The sequence below is a fragment of the Ursus americanus genome, chromosome 7 (genome assembly GCF_024610735.1).
Source record: "Ursus americanus isolate L20-20 chromosome 7, mUrsAme1.1.p, whole genome shotgun sequence".
NCBI classification, from domain to species: Eukaryota; Metazoa; Chordata; class Mammalia; order Carnivora; family Ursidae; genus Ursus; species Ursus americanus.
Window position 1 is genome coordinate 67,847,978 of NC_142133.1, and position 18,730 is coordinate 67,866,707.

The following is an 18,730-nucleotide window of genomic DNA, read 5'->3' on the forward strand; positions in this document are numbered from 1 at the left end:
TGGCGAGTTTTGAAACTACCGTACGTCAAATTGTATTTTACACCTAAAAATGTTTGATTATTTTCAAGTTTGCCTTCCCTTCCTTTGCCAAATTCAATTTGTATTTTCTAAGTCAGTATATTTTATGTAATCTACACATTTAATTAACAACTTTACAATTTTGAACTTTAAGGTAGAAACCTTTAACGGATGATTCTCATTTTAGAAAACCTCTAAGAATATTATTCACATTAACGGAGGTGTTCACAGTTACAAAAACGAAGGTTATTGCTGATGATGGGTCTTTCTCCATAGGAATTTCTCACTGGGGTATATTCTACACGGACACACAAGAAAACCTCCAATGTATCTTCTGGATAAATAATTATAAACTGGAAAATCCACAAAGGAGGCTTTTTTTTATAGGTACAAGAAAAATATTTCCAATGAGAAACCCCTTTATAGAAATATATGGAGAATCACAGACTATAATTATGCAAATTAAATTGTACAATGCTTCATGATAGGCCTATAGGAGACATTTTCTTACAGACTCTTGAAAAATAGATTAACAATCATCTTATTTTTATATCTGAAAGAGTTCACTGATTTTTACCATTCCCTCACTATAAGAATGCCATTCTGTTTCACTAGAGAGGGCTCTACCACAGCTGTAAACATACTGACAGTATTTTCTACTATATATCTGTTCATTTCTGAAAGTAAATGACAAAAGGAAAAGGCTCTCCTTTGTCTTCCCTCTCTTCCTGATAAAAAGATAGGCCTCTACCACGTGGAAGGCTGGGAGCTAGAAAAGAAAGCTGTCTTAACACGGACCTTAAACAGAAGATGCAGCTTATAACCAGGTCAACTAGTTATGCGTATTTCCCTTCTGTTACTCCTGAACTTCTAATGAAATTCTCATTGAAATGTTCCAGCCTCATCTCAGCTGTGCTTAGAGAAAAGGAAGTATAGGTTTATATCATGATTAAGAGTTCAAGGGGAACAGTCTAAGAACAAATTGTGGGAGATAAAGGATAAAACCTAAAGGTCCCGAAGTCCCACTTCGGTGGAGAGTCTTCTTCCACTGTTCGTGGTGAAGCACACAGGTTAATTTTCTTAGGGTGGAATCATAGTGCAGGATTTCCTCAACACTGGTTCTTCTACTACATACCTGAAAATCACTTGAGATTACAAATGCAGAGATCTGGGACCCATCCCAGGTACAATGAATCAGAATGTGTGTGGTAGATGCCTGGAACAGACATTTTGAAATGCTTCCCAAGTGATTCTTACACTAAGATTTAAGAATCATTGTAAACTGTTTTGTAAGAATGGTTCTTTCAAGAGGTCCGTAAAGTCGAACTATTTTCATAATCAAACTAAGACATTATTTGCTTCCCCCCCATTTTCTCATGAATATACAGTAGCATTTACTAGAAGCTACACGATGCGCAATATCACAACAGATTGAACGTGGAAGCAGATACAAGATTCCATCTGTCTTCTTTAAGTTAGACGGTAAAGACAGTTGCAAAAAATGGAATATAATGCCATTCTCACTCAATTTTTTTTAGAAAATGCATTTTCATTAAAATGTGGTTTATATTAACATGTGCTTATTTTTAATGAATAAATATTTTATAGTTTTTTATTTTCAATATCATATATATAACCCACATAAACAAAAGGTCTTGAGACCAAAAAGTTTGAGATCTGCTCTTTCCAGCAGACACCTGGTGCCCTATGAACATTACTACTGATAGGTATGGCTACTTAGTTCCTTGGCACATTTGATGTAAATTTTGCTTTAAATAAGATTCAACAGATAATTAGCAAAAAAAAAAAAAAAAAAAGGCTTCTTAGACTTAAGGCAAGGGAATTCAATCTGACAGTGAAATATAGAAGTCGATCCAGTTTGAGTTAAAAGACTAAAATACAAAACATATTTTCCTTGGTGGCATCAGAATGTAATAAATAATCCTTTAATGTATACCTAGGTTGACTCTGATATATGGAATAGAAAAACCATACTTATGTGACGCATTTAAAAAATATTAATTAGCAATGTGCCAACACAAGCATTAGATTCTAAGTGAGTGGTAGCAAATGAAAGGCTTACTCAAAAATGTTAGCTAAAACCAAATCCCTAATTTTCAGAAGAAATTAAAACAAGGGATGAACTAGGGTTCCTGGATAGAAAGACAGTTTTAAAAATTACACTCCTTGAAAATGTCAAAATGTGAGTAGGCAGATTGACATCATACTAAGCTGCACAATTTTATTCCTAAAATACATTTTAGATACTGTGCCAAATTAATATGAGTCTATCTTGCCATTAGAAAATAAAAATTGTGAACACTTTGAGATTTAGGCATAGCTGTGGTGAAAGCAGTTCCTTCTAGCCTTCTGACTGTATCTCAGATGTAAAATAATTACTTTGATGTTTTTAATCTGCCATGTATGATTTTCTTAATATATTGCTATTTAAAAAATCTGAGATAGCTAACATCTAAACAAACCACTGCTGGTTGGGAATATTTGAATGAATGATGCTGTGAATACATTTGCTAATTTAAATCACATTAAGATTCTATATGATATAGTGATTTAATATCTTATTGTTGAATAACTGGTATTTGAAAATAAGTGTAGTTTTCTGAGTAGCCTTTTGGAAAAAGTGCATTGAATATAGTTTCCAGTCATAGTTCACTTTCCTATCTTGTACTTATTTAAAAATCTTATCAGAAGGGAGTTAAATAGTGCTCGAAACAGAAGTCCAGCGAATCTGACTTCTTTTCCCTCATTTTGGTTTGCATGTTCATTTACGACCATCATTTCTCTGCAAACTTTCCACTTAGTGTATCAAAAATCAATGTTATGAAAGTTCCCTAAAAGGTTCAGCAGTTTTTTGGAGTCTCTGAATGATTACAGCATTCTGTAAATCTGCTTCTTCCAATGTGAGTGTTTCATCTAGCAATTTGAGGAAAGGAAGAGCTGTGGCCAGGGAAAAGGGAGGACTTCTTTGAGATCCTTGGTATTTTTCGATGAAGTCTTTGATGTGGCTTATCCTGTAAAATAGCACAAACTATTAATATAATTTTATGAAAACCTGAATTAATTTAAGGTAATAACTTGAAGATGTCTATCTAGCTATGTTAATACACAGAACAGTCCAATTATGATGCTAGAACTGATCATTTGGGCTATCTTTTTAAAGACTGACCCTGGATAGTAAGGAATTACCATTAATTATCTTTTCCGTGTGACAAGGATATTATGGTTACATTTTTATTTTGTTTTAAATTTAAATTTAATTAATATATATTATTAGTTTCAGAGGTAGAGTTCCGTGATTCATCAGTCTTATATAATCTTATGGTTATGTTTTTGTAGAGTACTTCTCTTTTAGAGTTATATATTTAAATATTCACATAGGAAACTAAAAGTCTAGGATTTCCTTGAAAACAGTTCAGTGGAACTGAGTGAGGGATCACTGTATCTTCTCTTTGTCTGGGTGTATGTGTATCTGAAAGTTCCTATAACAGAAAGTTTATATATCTATATCTGGCTCTGAATGGATCAAATATGGTCACACTAGTAATATTATACAGATACAATCTGTATCTCTTAAATACCAGGTCATGCTGTATTTCAAACACAATTAGGAAAATTCTTAACTCAGTGTAGAATTTCAGTTAGTATAATTAACACTACAGTGTAATACAATAACTGCCATTTTGGAGGTAGCTCAAAGTTAAGTTCACCTAAATCCATGTGTGTGTATTTACAGAGAACGCATACAGAGCTCAGTACAACTAGGATACCACTGATTTTTAAGACACGTCATTTTATGTGTAGCTAAAAAAAAAATCCAGATTCTGACAAAGTATTTTCTTAACACTTAGAGAATTTTTATATTTATTGAAAGCACAGTTAACTTAAATTTCATGTAAACATTTCTCAAATCAAGCATGTGCTTCTATTAGAATAAAATGGTTAAGCCATTCCTAATACCTGAACATTGTTCAGATGCAGATCCTTTGAATCACTTTTGATTCAGTCATTATTTGATACATACTTTTCTTTTTCTTTCTTTTTTTTTTTTTTTTTAAGATTGTGTTTATTTGAGAGAGAGAGACAGAGACAGAGTGAGCATGAGCAGGGGGAGAGGGAGAAGCAGGCTCCCCGCTGAGTAGGGGGCCCGATGTGGGACTAGATCCCAGAATCCTGGGATCATGACCTTAGCCGAAGGCAGACGCTTAACCGACTGAGCCATCCATGCACCCCAGTACATATTTTTCCACATAATCCCAGCCCTGTGTATTACCAGGTGTTGGTGATATACAAGACTATGATCTCTGAGAGGTTTTTGTTCGGCTGACACTTGCTCTACCGTGCTTTGAGGCAGATGCTAAGGCAAAGATAATTATATAATGATTGCCATGTGGCCAACAACCATGGATTTTTAGGACAAACCCTCATTTCAGAGAGGCTAAAATGTGAAAAAATGTATAACTCAGAATAAATGAAATATGCCATATCACGAAAAGCAGAACTCTCCCAATCAATTCACTAAAATTCATTAATTGCCACTCTATTAAACCGGTGTGAGTTGCCAAAAAAGTCTAGGACATATAGTCTCATGTATTACTTGGGTACCAAAAGTTGGGATAACAAAAGGGTAAAGCTAACAGCAAACAATACAAATATAAAAAGAAAACAATAAAGATTAAAGGAACCATGTGTTAAAAATTTTTAAATGTGGGACGCCTGGGTGGCACAGTGGTTAAACGTCTGCCTTCGGCTCAGGGCATGATCCCGGCGTTATGGGATCGAGCCCCACATCACGCTCCTCCGCTATGAGCCTGCTTCTTCCTCTCCCGCTCCCCCTGCTTGTGTTCCCTCTCGCGCTGGCTGTCTCTATCTCTGTCGAATAAATAAATAAAATCTTTAAAAAAAAAAATTTTTTTTTAAATGTGTACTGTGATCTCCTATGTTGCCATTAAGAGAATAAAAAAAATGCACATCTAAAAAGCTGTAAGAGGATAAAAATAATAAGTACACATTAAGCTCAAAAGGGGGCAAGAAAGGACTAATAAAGGATAAAAAGGGGTGCCTGGGTGGTACAGTCAGTTAAGTGTCCAACTCTTGGTTTCCCAAGTGCGGCTCTGCGATCAGTAGGGAGTCTGCTTAGGATCGTCTCTCCCTTTCCCTCTGCCCTTTCCCCCACTCCCAAATAAATAAGCAAATCTTAAAAAAAAAAAAAAGAAAGAAAGAAAAAAATAGGGGCACCTGGGTGTTGCAGTCATTTGGGGATCTGACTCTAGGTTTCTGCTAGGGTCATGATCTCAGAGTTGTGAAACAGAGCCCTGTGTGAGGCTCCATGATCAGCACAGAGTCAGCTTGGGATTCTCTTTCCCTCTCCCTCTCATGCTCTCTCTCTAAAATAGAATAAACAAACCTTGGGTGGGGGGGGGGGGAGAACAGGGCGCCTGGGTGGCTCAGTTGGTTAAGCGTCCGCCTTCGGCTAAAGTTATAATCTCAGGCTCCTGGATCAAGCCCTGCATAGGGTTCTGTGCTCAGTGGGGAGTCTGCTTCTCTGTCTCCCCTCTGCCTGCCACTCAGCCTGCTTGTTGTATGCACATAAGCGTGCTCTGTCAAATAAATAAATAAAATCTTCAAAAAAAAAAGAATAAAAAGATAAAAAGACATGGGGTAAAGAGAAAACAAACAGCAAGATGGTGGCCTTAAAGCCAACTAGTTCAGGATATTATATATCACTGTGAAAAGTGGACTAAACATTCCAATTTAAAAACAAAGCGTGGGGGGGTAGTGCCTGGCTGGTTAAGTCAGATAAGCATGCGACTCTTGATCTCAGGGTTATGAGTTCAAGCCCCGCATAGAGTGTAGAGATTACTAAAAAAAAAAAATTAACTTAAAACTTTTTTTTTTAAATAAAAATAAAAAACAAAGCCTGGGCCACCTCTGCTGTGGACTAAGGCGAGATGGCGACCATCGAGGGGCTTGGGGAGGCTGCGCAGGGCAGCAAGCCCAGTTAGCCAGAGCCGTCACTGCCCCAGCAGCAGGAAGAAGCTATGGCAGCTGAGCGCAGAAAAGCAATGGCGCCCCTATGGATGGTGGGTTCCTGAGCCTGGACAGAGCAGAATGATGGCCTCAATTCAGGGGTCCAGATCATTTACAGTGGAAAATTTAGATTTGATTATTTCTGGGCTGTTCTGCAGTATGATGAAAGAAGTGAATGAGCATTTATTTTTTTTTTAGATTTATTTATTCACTTGAGACAGAGTGTGTGCAAGCATGCGAGCGCACATGTGGACAAAAGCAGGGCGGGGGACGGGGAGGAAGACAGAGACTCTCCAGCAGACTCTGCACTCAGCACAGAGCCCTATGCGGGGCTCCACACCACCACCCAAGATCATGACCTGAGTCGAAATCAAAAGTTGGACGCTTAACTGACTGAGCCATGTAGACACCCCAGAAGTGAATGAGCTTTTAAACTAACCAGAGATGCTACTGAGTTAAATGCAGCCAATTATACAATGTAGCATCTTCAGAAAGTTTTCTTAAAGGCACCTCAAAATGACTGACATGAGGAAATGAACTACGTCACTCCAATACTTGAGGAACAGACCAAAAACTATGGAGTTTAGCACCACAGGTATTAGCGGAATGGCTAAAAGATCCATCTGAGGACCCTGAGTTTGTTGCTGATACTCCTGATCAGGATGCAAAGAATTATTAGAGCCTTGGGGCCCTGGGTGGCACAGCGGTTAAGCGTCTGCCTTCGGCTCAGGGCGTGATCCCGGCGTTATGGGATCGAGCCCCACATCAGGCTCCTCCGCTAGGAGCCTGCTTCTTCCTCTCCCGCTCCCCCTGCTTGTGTTCCCTCTCTCGCTGGCTGTCTCTATCTCTGTCGAATAAATAAATAAAATCTTTAACAACAACAAAAAAAGAATTATTAGAGCCGGCAACATCAACAATGGGTTATTCAGGAATTTAAACTTTGGGATAATGAGCTGCAATATGTAGACCAATTTCTTAAGGAGGATGTGAGAAGTAACTGTCTGGAACCAAAGATATTTCATAATTTCTAACACTAGAGGTTAGGCTGGAGAGAGAAGTCCAGTACACTCTGGGAGATGATCAAACTAGTACCACATAATGAAAGTGCATGCAACTATTTTAAAGGGATTTTACAGGACTCTGGTCTTTCCAAATATTCCCATCTGTTTAATCAGTTACTTGATTTACAACCAAGTCAGAGGTACCCCTAACTGCCTTTCTCGTGGACATCTATAAAGACATGCTAGAAAACCAATGTGACAACAAGGAAGACATTCTCTCTAATTTAAAGATTTTGAAGTAATCTCTACACCCAGCGCGGGGCTTGCACTCACAACCCTGAGATCAAGAGAAGCACGCTCCACCAAATGAGCCAGCCTGCCACCCCAAGGAGGACACTCTTCTTTTTTTTTTTTTTTTTTTTTAAGATTTTATTTATCTATTTGTCAGAGACAGCCAGTGAGAGAGGGAACACAAGCAGGGGGAGTGGGAGAGGAAGAAGCAGGCTCATAGCAGAAGAGCCTGATGTGGGGCTCGATCCCAGAACGCTGGGATCACGCCCTGAGCCGAAGGCAGACGCTTAACAACTGCGCCACCCAGACGCCCCCCAAGGAGGACACTCTTAATAAAGCATTAGAGTTATGTGAAAACCTACCAAAAAAAAAAAAAGCACCCTTTAAGGAAGGAATACTGGAGATATACTGAAGATCCCTTCATAGCAAACACAGCACAGGAAGTGACTCACCAACAAACATACAGCAGTAACACCATCTAGAAAAAGTTGATGGCATGCTTTAAGTTTTGAAGAGACTCTAATGCAGGAGTTTCAAACTACAGTGATCACTCCCTTTGCCTGAGGTAGAAAACATGCACCAAACTGCTTTTTAAGAACCAAATGCAATGCTGCTTGGGTGCTGCTGTTATTCAGACTAGCAATTTGATTATTTTAAAGCAAAGTAATTTGGGGAGAGAGAAACAGAGTGTCCCATGAAGGAACTTTTATAGTCTTACCAACATTTACTCTAATCCCTTAGCATCAGCTCCTCCCTAAAGTGAATATGGGTCAGGATTTGCAGTATCAATGATTGCGGTAACTAGTATGTAACGGATCTAACGTAATTTAAATTTTAGTTCAGGAATCAGGGAATGCAATTGTTACACTGGCGATGCTATGCTGCACTCACAGTATCTTGCTCACTGTAATGTCAAAAGAATGGTTTTGTAATAAAATTACAGATGTATCCTAAAGATTTTTTTAATTTAAAAATTAAAAAAATAAAAACAAAGCCTGATTAATAATCATTTAATAAATATTGTTGGCCAAAGGTTTTTAAATGCTTTAGTCATTCAAGAAAAAAAAATCTAGGTGACTGTTACTGAAAATGTTGGAAGCATTGTTCCAGACAAAGAAGTTGAGATTAAAATATTTTATCTCCCTAAAAAGAAACAAACTTAGATTGGAATAACAAATCCCTTCTTCCATTTTCTACCTGTTTAGTTTGCCTTCTTCCCATTTGAAAGGAATCTGGGTCACAGAAGAACATTCTAAGGCACCATTTAAACATATGCTTCTTCTATTATGGGGGCCCAGGTGGTTAAGTGCTGGACTCTTGATTTCGGCTCAGGTCATCATCTCAGGGTTGTGAGGTTGAACTCCATGCTGGGTGTGGAATCTGCTTAAGATTCTCTCTCTCTCTCTCTCTCTCTCTCCCGCAGTCCCTCCCCATCCCTTCTTCTAAAAAAAAAATTGTTACAAAAATTATAAACACATGCTTCTTATATTATTATGATCATCAGCTCTCTGATTCTAGCTGTCTAGGGTGGTTTGCTATTTACTAATGATATTAAGTAGAAACGCCTTGAAGAGAGCCTAATACATAGAAAACATTCAATAGATGCTAGCTAAAAACAAAACACAAAAGAAGAACCTAAGAAGACTGTTAACCTAGATACAGGAACTATACTCAAATAACTATTTATAAGAAATACCTTTAAATATACAGAAACATATATATATATATATATATATATATATATATATATATATATATACTGAAATTAAAAGGAAAGAGAAAGGTAGAGACACCTCGCAAGCATTACTCATAAGGAGACTTGTGTGACTATATTAGTATCAGGCAAAGTAAACTTCAACACAAAATTATCAGGGATTAAAAGGGACATTTCTTAGTGCTAAAAAGGTCAATCAGAAAAAAAACACAATTTTGCCTCTGTATAGACCTAACTACAGAGCTTTAACATATGTAAAGTAAATGTTAACAGAAAGAAAGGAGAAATAGACAAATCCACAATTATAGCTGTAGAGTTTAGGACAGTTCTATCGGTAACTGATAAAATAAGCAAGAAAATAAAGCAGTAACTTAAAAAGTAATAGTAATTAAGAGAACGTGGAGTTGGCAAAAGGAAAGCTAGATGGACACTCAAATAGAATGGAAAGCCCAGAACAGATCATCAGCTTTATAAAAAGATGTTACTGGGTCAGGAAAGAAGTCTTTTCCACAAACAGTGCAATAAACAGGACTTGGCCATGTGACTTGCTCTAGCCAATGAGATATTAGTAGAGTGATACTAGTAAATGGGTTTAGTGCCAGCTTGTGCCTCTGCTCCTGTTATGAGAACACAGACAAGTAGGCTGCTGATTCAAGGATGAGAGACACAGGAGTAGACCTAGACTCACACATGTAGCTTAAATTAGTGCTCGCTTAGATCATCTGCAAACATATGAATGAGCCCAGCTGAGATCAGCAAAGCCACTTCAGCTGGCACATAAGAAATATTATTCCATGCCATGAGGTTTTTCTGGCTGTTCATTGAGCAATACTGATACATCCACATAAACAAATATAAACCCGGACCATTACCAATAAAAAGAGAATGGATAGCTGATTCCATATAATGGATTATAGTACAGTAATGAATGAGGTACAGCTACACACATCAACATGGATGAGTCTCAAAAAAAAAAAAAAGTTATAGTATAACACAATTCCATTCATATCAAGTTTAAATAAAAAGCAAAACAGCCTTTTTTTTTCCTTATTGAACAGCTTGATCCAAAAGCCATTAGTACAGCAGAACATGGCAGCCAGAAATGATAGGGAGTTGAGGTGGCCCAGAACAGGGAATCAGTCTAAGCAGGGTTAAGAAGGCATCTGTATAGGAAAGCTGCCCACCTGCATGGTGTCAGAGCCTGAGAAGCACAAGGAGGAGTCCATGTAGGGGGAGGTAAGGCAGGGGTGGTCAGAGCATTAAGCAGGGTTAGGAGTATGTCCCACAAAAAAAAGTTGTCCAGTACAGAGTGTCAGAAGCCAAGTAGGGTGAGGAATATATCCAAATAGAGGGGTAGGAGGAGAAGTGGCCTGGAGTGGGCTGTCTCAAGCAGAAGAGAAAGGCCTTCTTACAGAGGAGCAGCCAACTGCAGCAAGTAAGAACCTTTGAGGAGAAAGTAAACAGGTATGGAGGAGAAGAGGGAGCACAGAGTGTCAGAACCAGAGAGGGTGAAGAGGTCATTGGCATGGGGTGTTGAAGTGGCCTGGGGAGATTTGTCAGAGACCCAGCTGGAAGAGAAAGGAACTGAAATGGGAACTCAACCGGGATAGTTAAAGTCCAAATAGAGTGAAGAAGTCTTCCATGTGTGTATGGTGGCAACAGGGAAAAAAAAGAGATTGGTTACATGTAAGAGAATTAATCAATCAATAAACATATTAAGAATAATTGAGGGGTGCCTAGGTGGCTCAGCTGGCTAAGCATCTGACTCTTGGTTTAGGCTTGGGTCATGATCTTGGTCGGGGTCCTGGGATCAAGCCCTGCATCGGCTCCACACTTGGTGGCGAGTCTGCTTGAGGATTTCTCTCCCTCTCCCTCTGCCCAACCCCCTACTCCCCCTAAAATAAATAAATAAATCTGAAAAAAAAATATTGGAGCCAGGCTATTCACTCTGGAAGAAATTAGTTATACATATGGAAAGGGAAAAACTGGAATAAACCCTATGGTGGTGTATTGAGTCTGGAGACATTTATGTGAACTCATGCTTTTGCTTATGCAAAGACACAGAAAATACAAATGTAGATGGATATGTATGTATGTGTATATATGTGTGTATACACCTATAGCTCTCTCTACTCAGAGAGGCTGGGAGTGGTGGCATCAAGCAGTAAGCATACCTACTACCCAGATCCAGGTTTCTCAATACCATTGTCCATGAGAAAGAACAAGGGTTTCTTAGAAAAAGCCTGAGGAACTATTATTTCAAATTGAGACATGACACCTAAATGCAATGTGTGATTCTGAATGACCTTTGGGTAAAAAGGATGATATCAGATTAAATGGCAAACTTTGAATAGGGCCCAAATATTAGCTGATAGAAGTGTATCAATGTTAAATTCCCAGATGGCTGAATTGTGGTTATATGGCCATGATGATGTCTCTGTAGGAAATACAAACACACTAAAGTATTTTGGATGATGGGTCATTGGATTGGCAACTTATTCCCGAATGGCGAGGGAAAAAATTCTTTATAGTGTTCTTAAGACTTTTCATTATGTTTATGATTTTTTTTTTAAGATTTATTTATTTCAGAGAGAGTGGGAGCGGGGTGGGAGGAGGAACCGAAGGGAAGGAGGAGGAGAAGGAGAGGGAGGGGAAAAGAATCTCAAGCAGACTAGATTCTGAGCATGGGGACGACCAGGGGCTCAATCTCATGACCCTGAAACCATGACCAAGCAGAAACCAAAAGCCAGATACTTAACTGACTGAGCCACCCAGTAGCCTCTATTGATGATTGCTTTAAAATTTAAATTATTTGAAAATGAGCAAAACAGCTTAGTATTTTTTTAAGATACATATGTACTTGATAAAACTATGAATAAAAGTAGAAAATGATTAACACAAATCCAGAATACAGTATCTCTTGAACAAAAGAAAGAGATTATGATCAGGGAAAGGTACCTAAGGAATACTGGTATATATTCTGAGCTTGTGTGTGTGTGTGTGTGTGTGTGTGTGTGTGTGTATGTGTGTATGTATATGTGTGTATATATATATATATATATATTTGTGCGTGTTTTAAAGATGGAGAGGGTGGGGAGGGACAGAGGGAAAGGGGGGAAGAGAGAGAATTTTTTTTAAGATTTTATTTATTTATTTGAGAGAAAGGCAGAGAGAAGGAGCACGAGTAGGGAGAGGGGCAGAGGGAGAAGCAAACTCCCCGCTGTGCAGGGAGCCTGAGGTGGGGCTCGATCCCAGGACCCCAAGATCATGACCTGAGCCAAAGGCAGATGCTTAACTGACTGAGCCACCCAGGTGCCCCCTAGATATGTAATTTTACTATTTTTTTAAAAGATTTTATTTAGGGGTGCCTGGGTGGCTCAGCCGTTAAGAGTCTGCCTTTGGTTCAGGTCATTATCTTGGGGTCCTGGGATCGAGCCCCGCATAGGGCTCCCTGCTCAGCAGGGAAGCCTGCTTCTCTCTCTCCCACTCCCCTGCTGGTGTTCCCTCTCTTGCTGTGTCGCTCTCTGTCCAATAAATAAATAATAATAATACAATAAAGATTTGTATTTATTTATTTGAGAGAGAGAGCATGAGCAGGGGGAGGGGCAGAGGGAGGAGCAGAAATTACATAACTAGAGGTGCCCCTAGATACGTAATTTTAAAATAATAATTTTTAATATGTCTTAAGATTCTCTCTCTCTCAGGGCACCTAGATGGCTCAGTTGGTTAAGTGTCTGCCTTCGGCTCAGGTCATGAACTTGGGGTCCCGGGATCAAGCCCCACGTCAGGCTCTCTGCTCAGTGGGGAGTCTGCTTCTCCCCCTCCTTGTGTGCATGCTCTCTCAAATAAATAAATAAAATCTTTAAAAAACAAAATAAAAATTACCTATCTAGTGGGCACCTGGGTTGAGTGTTCAACTATTTTTTTGTTTGTTTTTAAGATTTTTATTTGACAGAGAGAGAGCGCACACGAGCACAAGCAGGGGGAGTGGCAAGCAGAGGGAGAGGGAGAAGCAGGCTCCCTGTGGAGCAGGGAACCCGATGCCAGGCTCAATCCCAGGACCCTGGTATCCTGACCTGAGCCGAAGGCAGATGCTTAACCAACTGAGCCACCCAGGTGCCCCAAGTGTTCAATTCTTGATTTCGGCTTGGGTCATGATCTCAGGGTTGTGAGACAGAACCCTGTGCTGGGCTTCAAACTCAGGAAGGAGTCTGCCTGAGATTCTCTCTCTTCCTCTCCCTCTGCCCTTCCCCTCCATGAAATGAATAAATAATCTTAAAAGACATAAAAATTACATATCTAGTTATACATACAGGAAAACCAGTCAAATAATAAAAATGATAACCTATAAAACAAATTGAAAGTACTTCGTTAATGTCCAAAAATTTCTACTGTCATGATATATTATGTTTAGAGAACTGGTAAGATCCTTGGTTAGTTCTTAAAAACTGCCAACTGAACTGAAAAGAAATTTAAACATGAAAAAATTCAGACAAATAATGAAATGGAAGACTCACCTATGAGAAATGTTAAATTTCTGGACAATCCTTTTTCCATTGGCTAACCAGATCTGTACATTAGTGATGGGTTCCAGATTGTTTAGTTGAACAACAGACAAATTATTTTTATTCTCAACTTCAATACTCTTTGCCTTAGAAACAATTTTTGGTGTGGCACTAAGAAAAGCCAGACAACAAAGTCAGATGCATGCTGTTCATTAAGTAGAACTTAATCACTGAACAAATACTATACAACTTTTACATTAAGTATACCTTTTAGAAAGATTTTAGCAAACCACAGCCATTTTTGGAATAATAACATAAAAATACTAACATCACTTATGTCCATCATATATGATGAAAGTAGATTCCTAATGAAATTATGCATATCCAAGTAATTTGTAAGACTGTAGAATGTTACGTAAAATACTGTAATTATTTAAATAGTGTCTTATAGAACTGACAATTTTATAGGGTTGAAAGATTTATAGACTTAACCTTTATCTACTACTCCCCAGGTTAAAATTTCTGTAAGAAATGATAAATTCTCAAAAAAAAAAAACCAAACCAACCAAAAAAACAAAACAAAAAACAAAAGGGGTGTGCCTGGCTGGCTCAGTCAGAAGAGTTTGCAACTGGACTCGATCCAAGGATCATGAGTTTGAGCCCCATGCTGGGTGTCAAGATTACTTAAATAAATGAATAAATAAAAACTTAAAAAAAAAAAAGGTAAGTTCTCCAGAGAAATTAGTCCTTGGATTATAAAGGGGAAAAAAAAGGAAGCAAAGTATTTCCTGATCATTCTCAAAGTGACACCTGAGTATTTTTATATGTGTGGATGAATATGCAGATAACTTTATCAATACTGATAATTTATGAGAATTCATAAAAATGACCACATATCTGACCTCTTTTATACTGTCATAAAGCATAGTTACACATGATGAAGATGCAAAATCTGACAATTAAAGGCTCTGATAGGGGTACTGATTTTATCATGCATTTTTTCATTTTTATTACTGCAAAATTCAGATACTTATCACAGAACATAATGTTGAAGGCACTGGTAACTATAAAATGGAACCCTATCCTCAAAAGCTAGCATATGTATTCTGTAACATTAATGGCAATGCTCAAGTGGTAGGTGCAAAGGACAAAAATGATTTACCCATCAATTCTGCCTAACGTCCTCAATAATCCAGGTCCTTTAATTTGGTAAAATCCAAAAAGCCTCCATGATTTTTTAGTGTACTGCCAGCATATGTTAATTTACACTAAGGTAAATAGAACTTAGGAGTCCTCGTAAAAGTTAACATGAAAAATATCACTTCCAGTGAGAGAAATGATAAGCTCTATAGAGCTGGTCTGTATCATAAAATAACGATAAACTGAGTATCAGTCAAGCCTGTTACGTGGAAAGCACGTATCATGAGTCTACTCACCTTCCCAGTCTGTGACCCTGTCCTGAGAAGGGCTGGAACACAGGCTTCGTTGACATACATACTTCATTTTTTTTGTCCTCAACTTTAACATCCACCTCCTCTTTATCAAAAATTCCCTGTAATTCCAAAGGTAATTCCCTTGGAGGGAAAACAAACAAAGTGATAAAGCTCCCAATGTTTCTTCCTTCTCTGAAACTTACTCTGAATATGCAAACAGAATTGAAAAATATATAGAAATAAGAGGCATATAATCTTTACAATAAAAAACTAAATGCAATTTTTTTGAAGATTTTATTTTTAAATAATCTCTATACCCAAGTGGAGCTCAAACACACAACCTTGAGATCAAGAGTCGTAGGCTCAGGACTCCTGGGTGGCTCAGTGGGTTAAGCAGCTGCCTTTGGCCCAGGTCATGATCCCAGGGTCCTGGGATAAAGCCCCACACTGGGCTCCTTGCTCAGAGGGGAGCCTCCCCCTGCACTCCATCTGCTGCTTATGCTCTCTCTCTGACTAATTAATTAAATAATTTTAAAAAAGGAGAATACTACATGCTTGTTCTAAACAAAAAAAAGACGGAATGCCTGAGTGGCTCAATCCGTTAAGCGACCTACTCCTGGATTTGGCTCAGGTCCTGATCTCATGGCTCCTGGGATCCAGCTGTGCTGCACTCCCCGCTCAGCAGGGAGCCTACTTGGACATTCTCGCCCTCTGCCCCTCCCCCGCTTGCCTGCCCGCGAGCTCTCTCTCTCAAATAAATCTATTTTTTTTTAAGATTTTATTTATTTATTTGACACAGTGAGAGAGCACAAGCAGGGGGAGCAGCAGGAGAGAGAAGCAGGAGAGAGAAGCAGGCTCCCCACTGAGTAGGGAGACCAATGTGGGGCTGGATCCCAGGACCCTGGGTTCATGACCTGAGCTGAAAGCAGACGTTTAACCACCTGAGCCCCCACAGGCGCCCCTACGTAAATCTTTAAAAAATAATAATAGGGGTGCCTGGATGGCTCACATGGTTAAGCACTAGACTCTTGATTTTGGCTCAGGTCATGACCTCAGGGTCGTGGGAATCTCTCTCTGCATGGGGCTCTGCACTCAGGAGGGAGTCTGCTTCTCTCCCTCTCCCTCTACCCCTCTCTGTGTGCACACAGCTCACTCCTTCTAAAAATAAATAAATCTTTAAAAAAAATAATATTAATAGGGACACCAAAAAATAATATTAATTGGCTCAGTGTGCTAAGCGTCTGCCTTTGGCTCAGGTCATGATCCCAGGGTCTTGGGATTGAGTCCTGCATCAGGTTCCCTGCTCAGTGGGAAGCTTCTCCTTCTCCCTCTGCCTGCCGCTCCCCCTGCTTGTGTTCTCTCTCTTTCTGTCAAATAAATAAATAAATAAAAATCTTTAAAAAATAGTAATAAATAAAACAAAAAATGTAAACACAAGTCAACTTCGAAAGTGACTGTCCTTACTAATCCAACTCTCACTTTAATAAAAAACTGGGGCACCTGACTGGCTCAGTTGGTAGAGTACATGACTTTTTTTTTTAAGTAATCTCTACACCCAACATGGGGCTCCAACTCACAACCTCTTGGGCTCTCAACCCCAAGATCAAGAGTCGCATGTGCCACCGACTGAGCCAGCCAGGCACCCCCAGCATGGAACTCTTCTTGATCTTGGGATCATGAGTTTAATAAGCCCCATGCTGAGCCTAAAGCTTACCTAAAAAGAAACAAAACAAAAACCCACAAAACTTTCATGTTGCAACTCCTAGATTTTTCTCTATACATATAGTAAAACTCCATGTAATTATTTTATTTTTTCCACAAATGGTACTCATCTATACACACTATTCAGTATTCTGCAAACTGCTTTTTAAAAACGATATGCCACAGAAATCTTTCCATGTTAATATACAAATATCATTCATTTTACCAAATGCTTGCTATTCTGTTATTAAGTAGATAAAATGGTACAAATATATAAAATATCCCTTCTATTTATTTCTTACTGATTTGTGAGAATTGTGTATATATTCCATTTGTATTTCATACATGTAACAAGTGTCCCCAGTCCGGCACTTGTCTTCTGACTGTTAGTGTCTTCTGGTATATGTAAGTTTTTAATATTTACATAATGAAATTTATGCATATTTTTATACTGCTTCTGGGATGCGTGCCAACTACAGTTATATTCAATAACATGGATTCTTCCAAATGAAACATACCTAAAATAATCCTTCTATTTACAAAGACTGCTTACCCTTTTTTGATGGAGTTCAGAAACTGCTGACTTGCACCATCAGAGTAACTTCTGAAATCATCATTGACTGTGAATCCATTTTTCCATAATTTTATACTTACATCGACCTGCAAAGTAGTAAGAAACAAAAAATGCATTGTAAGAAGTCTGAAAACTTCCTCTATTGTATATATTTTATGTATCGTTCCTTTTTAAAAACTGAGACATAACTGACATATAACACTGTTATTAGTTTTAGGTGTACAACATAATGATTTCACATATGCATGTACTGCAAGATGATTACCACAGTAAGTTTAGTCAACATCTATTACAAAACACAACTACAATTTTTTTTCCAGTTTTACTGAGAAACACAAACATCTCTATATAAGCTTAATGCATACAGCATTATGGTTTGATTTACATATATGATGAAATGACTACCACAATAGGTTCAGCTCATATCCATCATCTTATATAGATAAAATGAAAAAAGAAGAAAAAAGAATTCTCTCCTTGTAATGAGAACTTCAAGTATTTACTCTCTTAATTTTCCTATGTATCACAGAGCAGTGTTAACTATAGTCATCACATTGTGCATTATATCCCCAGTACTTATTTACCTTATAATTGAAAGTTTGTACGTTTTCACCACCTTCTGCCAATCCCCCCCAAGCCCTCTGCAAAATTTATTGTATCGTTCTTAAGAGCAAACTTCACATATAAAATATCAAAAAATAACGTATATGAGGTCCCTGGCTGGTTCAGTCATTAGAGCATGAAACTCTTGATCTTGGGGTTTTGAATTCGAATTTGAATTTGAATGTTGGCACAGAGTTTACTTAATTCAGAGCTACTTCAGATTAGACGCAGGACTGATTAAAAAGCTGTTTAAGAAGGTATCAGACCAGGGGCCCCTGGGTGGCTCAGTTGGCTGAGCATTTGACTTCAGCTCAGGTCACGATTTCAGCGTCCTGGGATGGAGCCCTGTGTCTGGCTCCCTGCTCAGCAGGGAGTCTGCTTGTTCCTCTCCCCCAACCACGTGTTCTCTCTCTTAAATAAATAAATTAATAGAGGAAGGAAGGAAGGTATCAGACTAGTAGAGCCTCTCCTTTATCTCTAGCATTCAATCACTTATTCATTCAATATACGTTTATTGAGTACCTATTAAGTAACAAACACTCCATTAAGATGTTAGGGAAAATAATCATAATAATGATAAGAGTATATTATTAGCACATCTACCTACCTATTACTTAGTATGTAACAAATCCTGGTTAAAGCACTTTCCATATATAAATTTATTTACTCCTCCCAAAATCTACACAGGTAGGTATTACTATCCCTTTATATATAGAGAGAAACGGAAACACAGAAGATTGATTAAATTGTCCGAAGTCACAAAGTCAGTAGTGGTGGAGCTGGGGCTTGAACCCATGCCTTTTTTTTTTTTTTAAGTCATGATCTCATGGCTGTGGGATCAA

General features: G+C 38.4%; 1 protein-coding gene across 5 annotated transcripts in view; it reads right to left on the minus strand.

Annotated features, from left to right (window-relative positions):
• Nucleotides 1-1,819: 1,819 nt before the first annotated feature.
• The window catches only part of UBXN2A (UBX domain protein 2A), a 54,194-nt gene continuing 37,283 nt past the window's right edge, over nt 1,820-18,730 (minus strand). For all 5 annotated transcript variants that reach the window (XM_087863835.1, XM_087863833.1, XM_045809325.2 and 2 more), the window contains 4 exons: nt 17,265-17,371; nt 15,014-15,151; nt 13,590-13,748; nt 1,820-3,050 (listed from right to left, as the gene is read on the minus strand). In XM_087863835.1, coding sequence (XP_087719961.1) covers nt 2,858-3,050; nt 13,590-13,748; nt 15,014-15,151; nt 17,265-17,371 — 597 coding nt within the window. In that variant the 3' untranslated portion in view covers nt 1,820-2,857. The remainder of the gene's footprint in view (nt 3,051-13,589; nt 13,749-15,013; nt 15,152-17,264; nt 17,372-18,730) is intronic.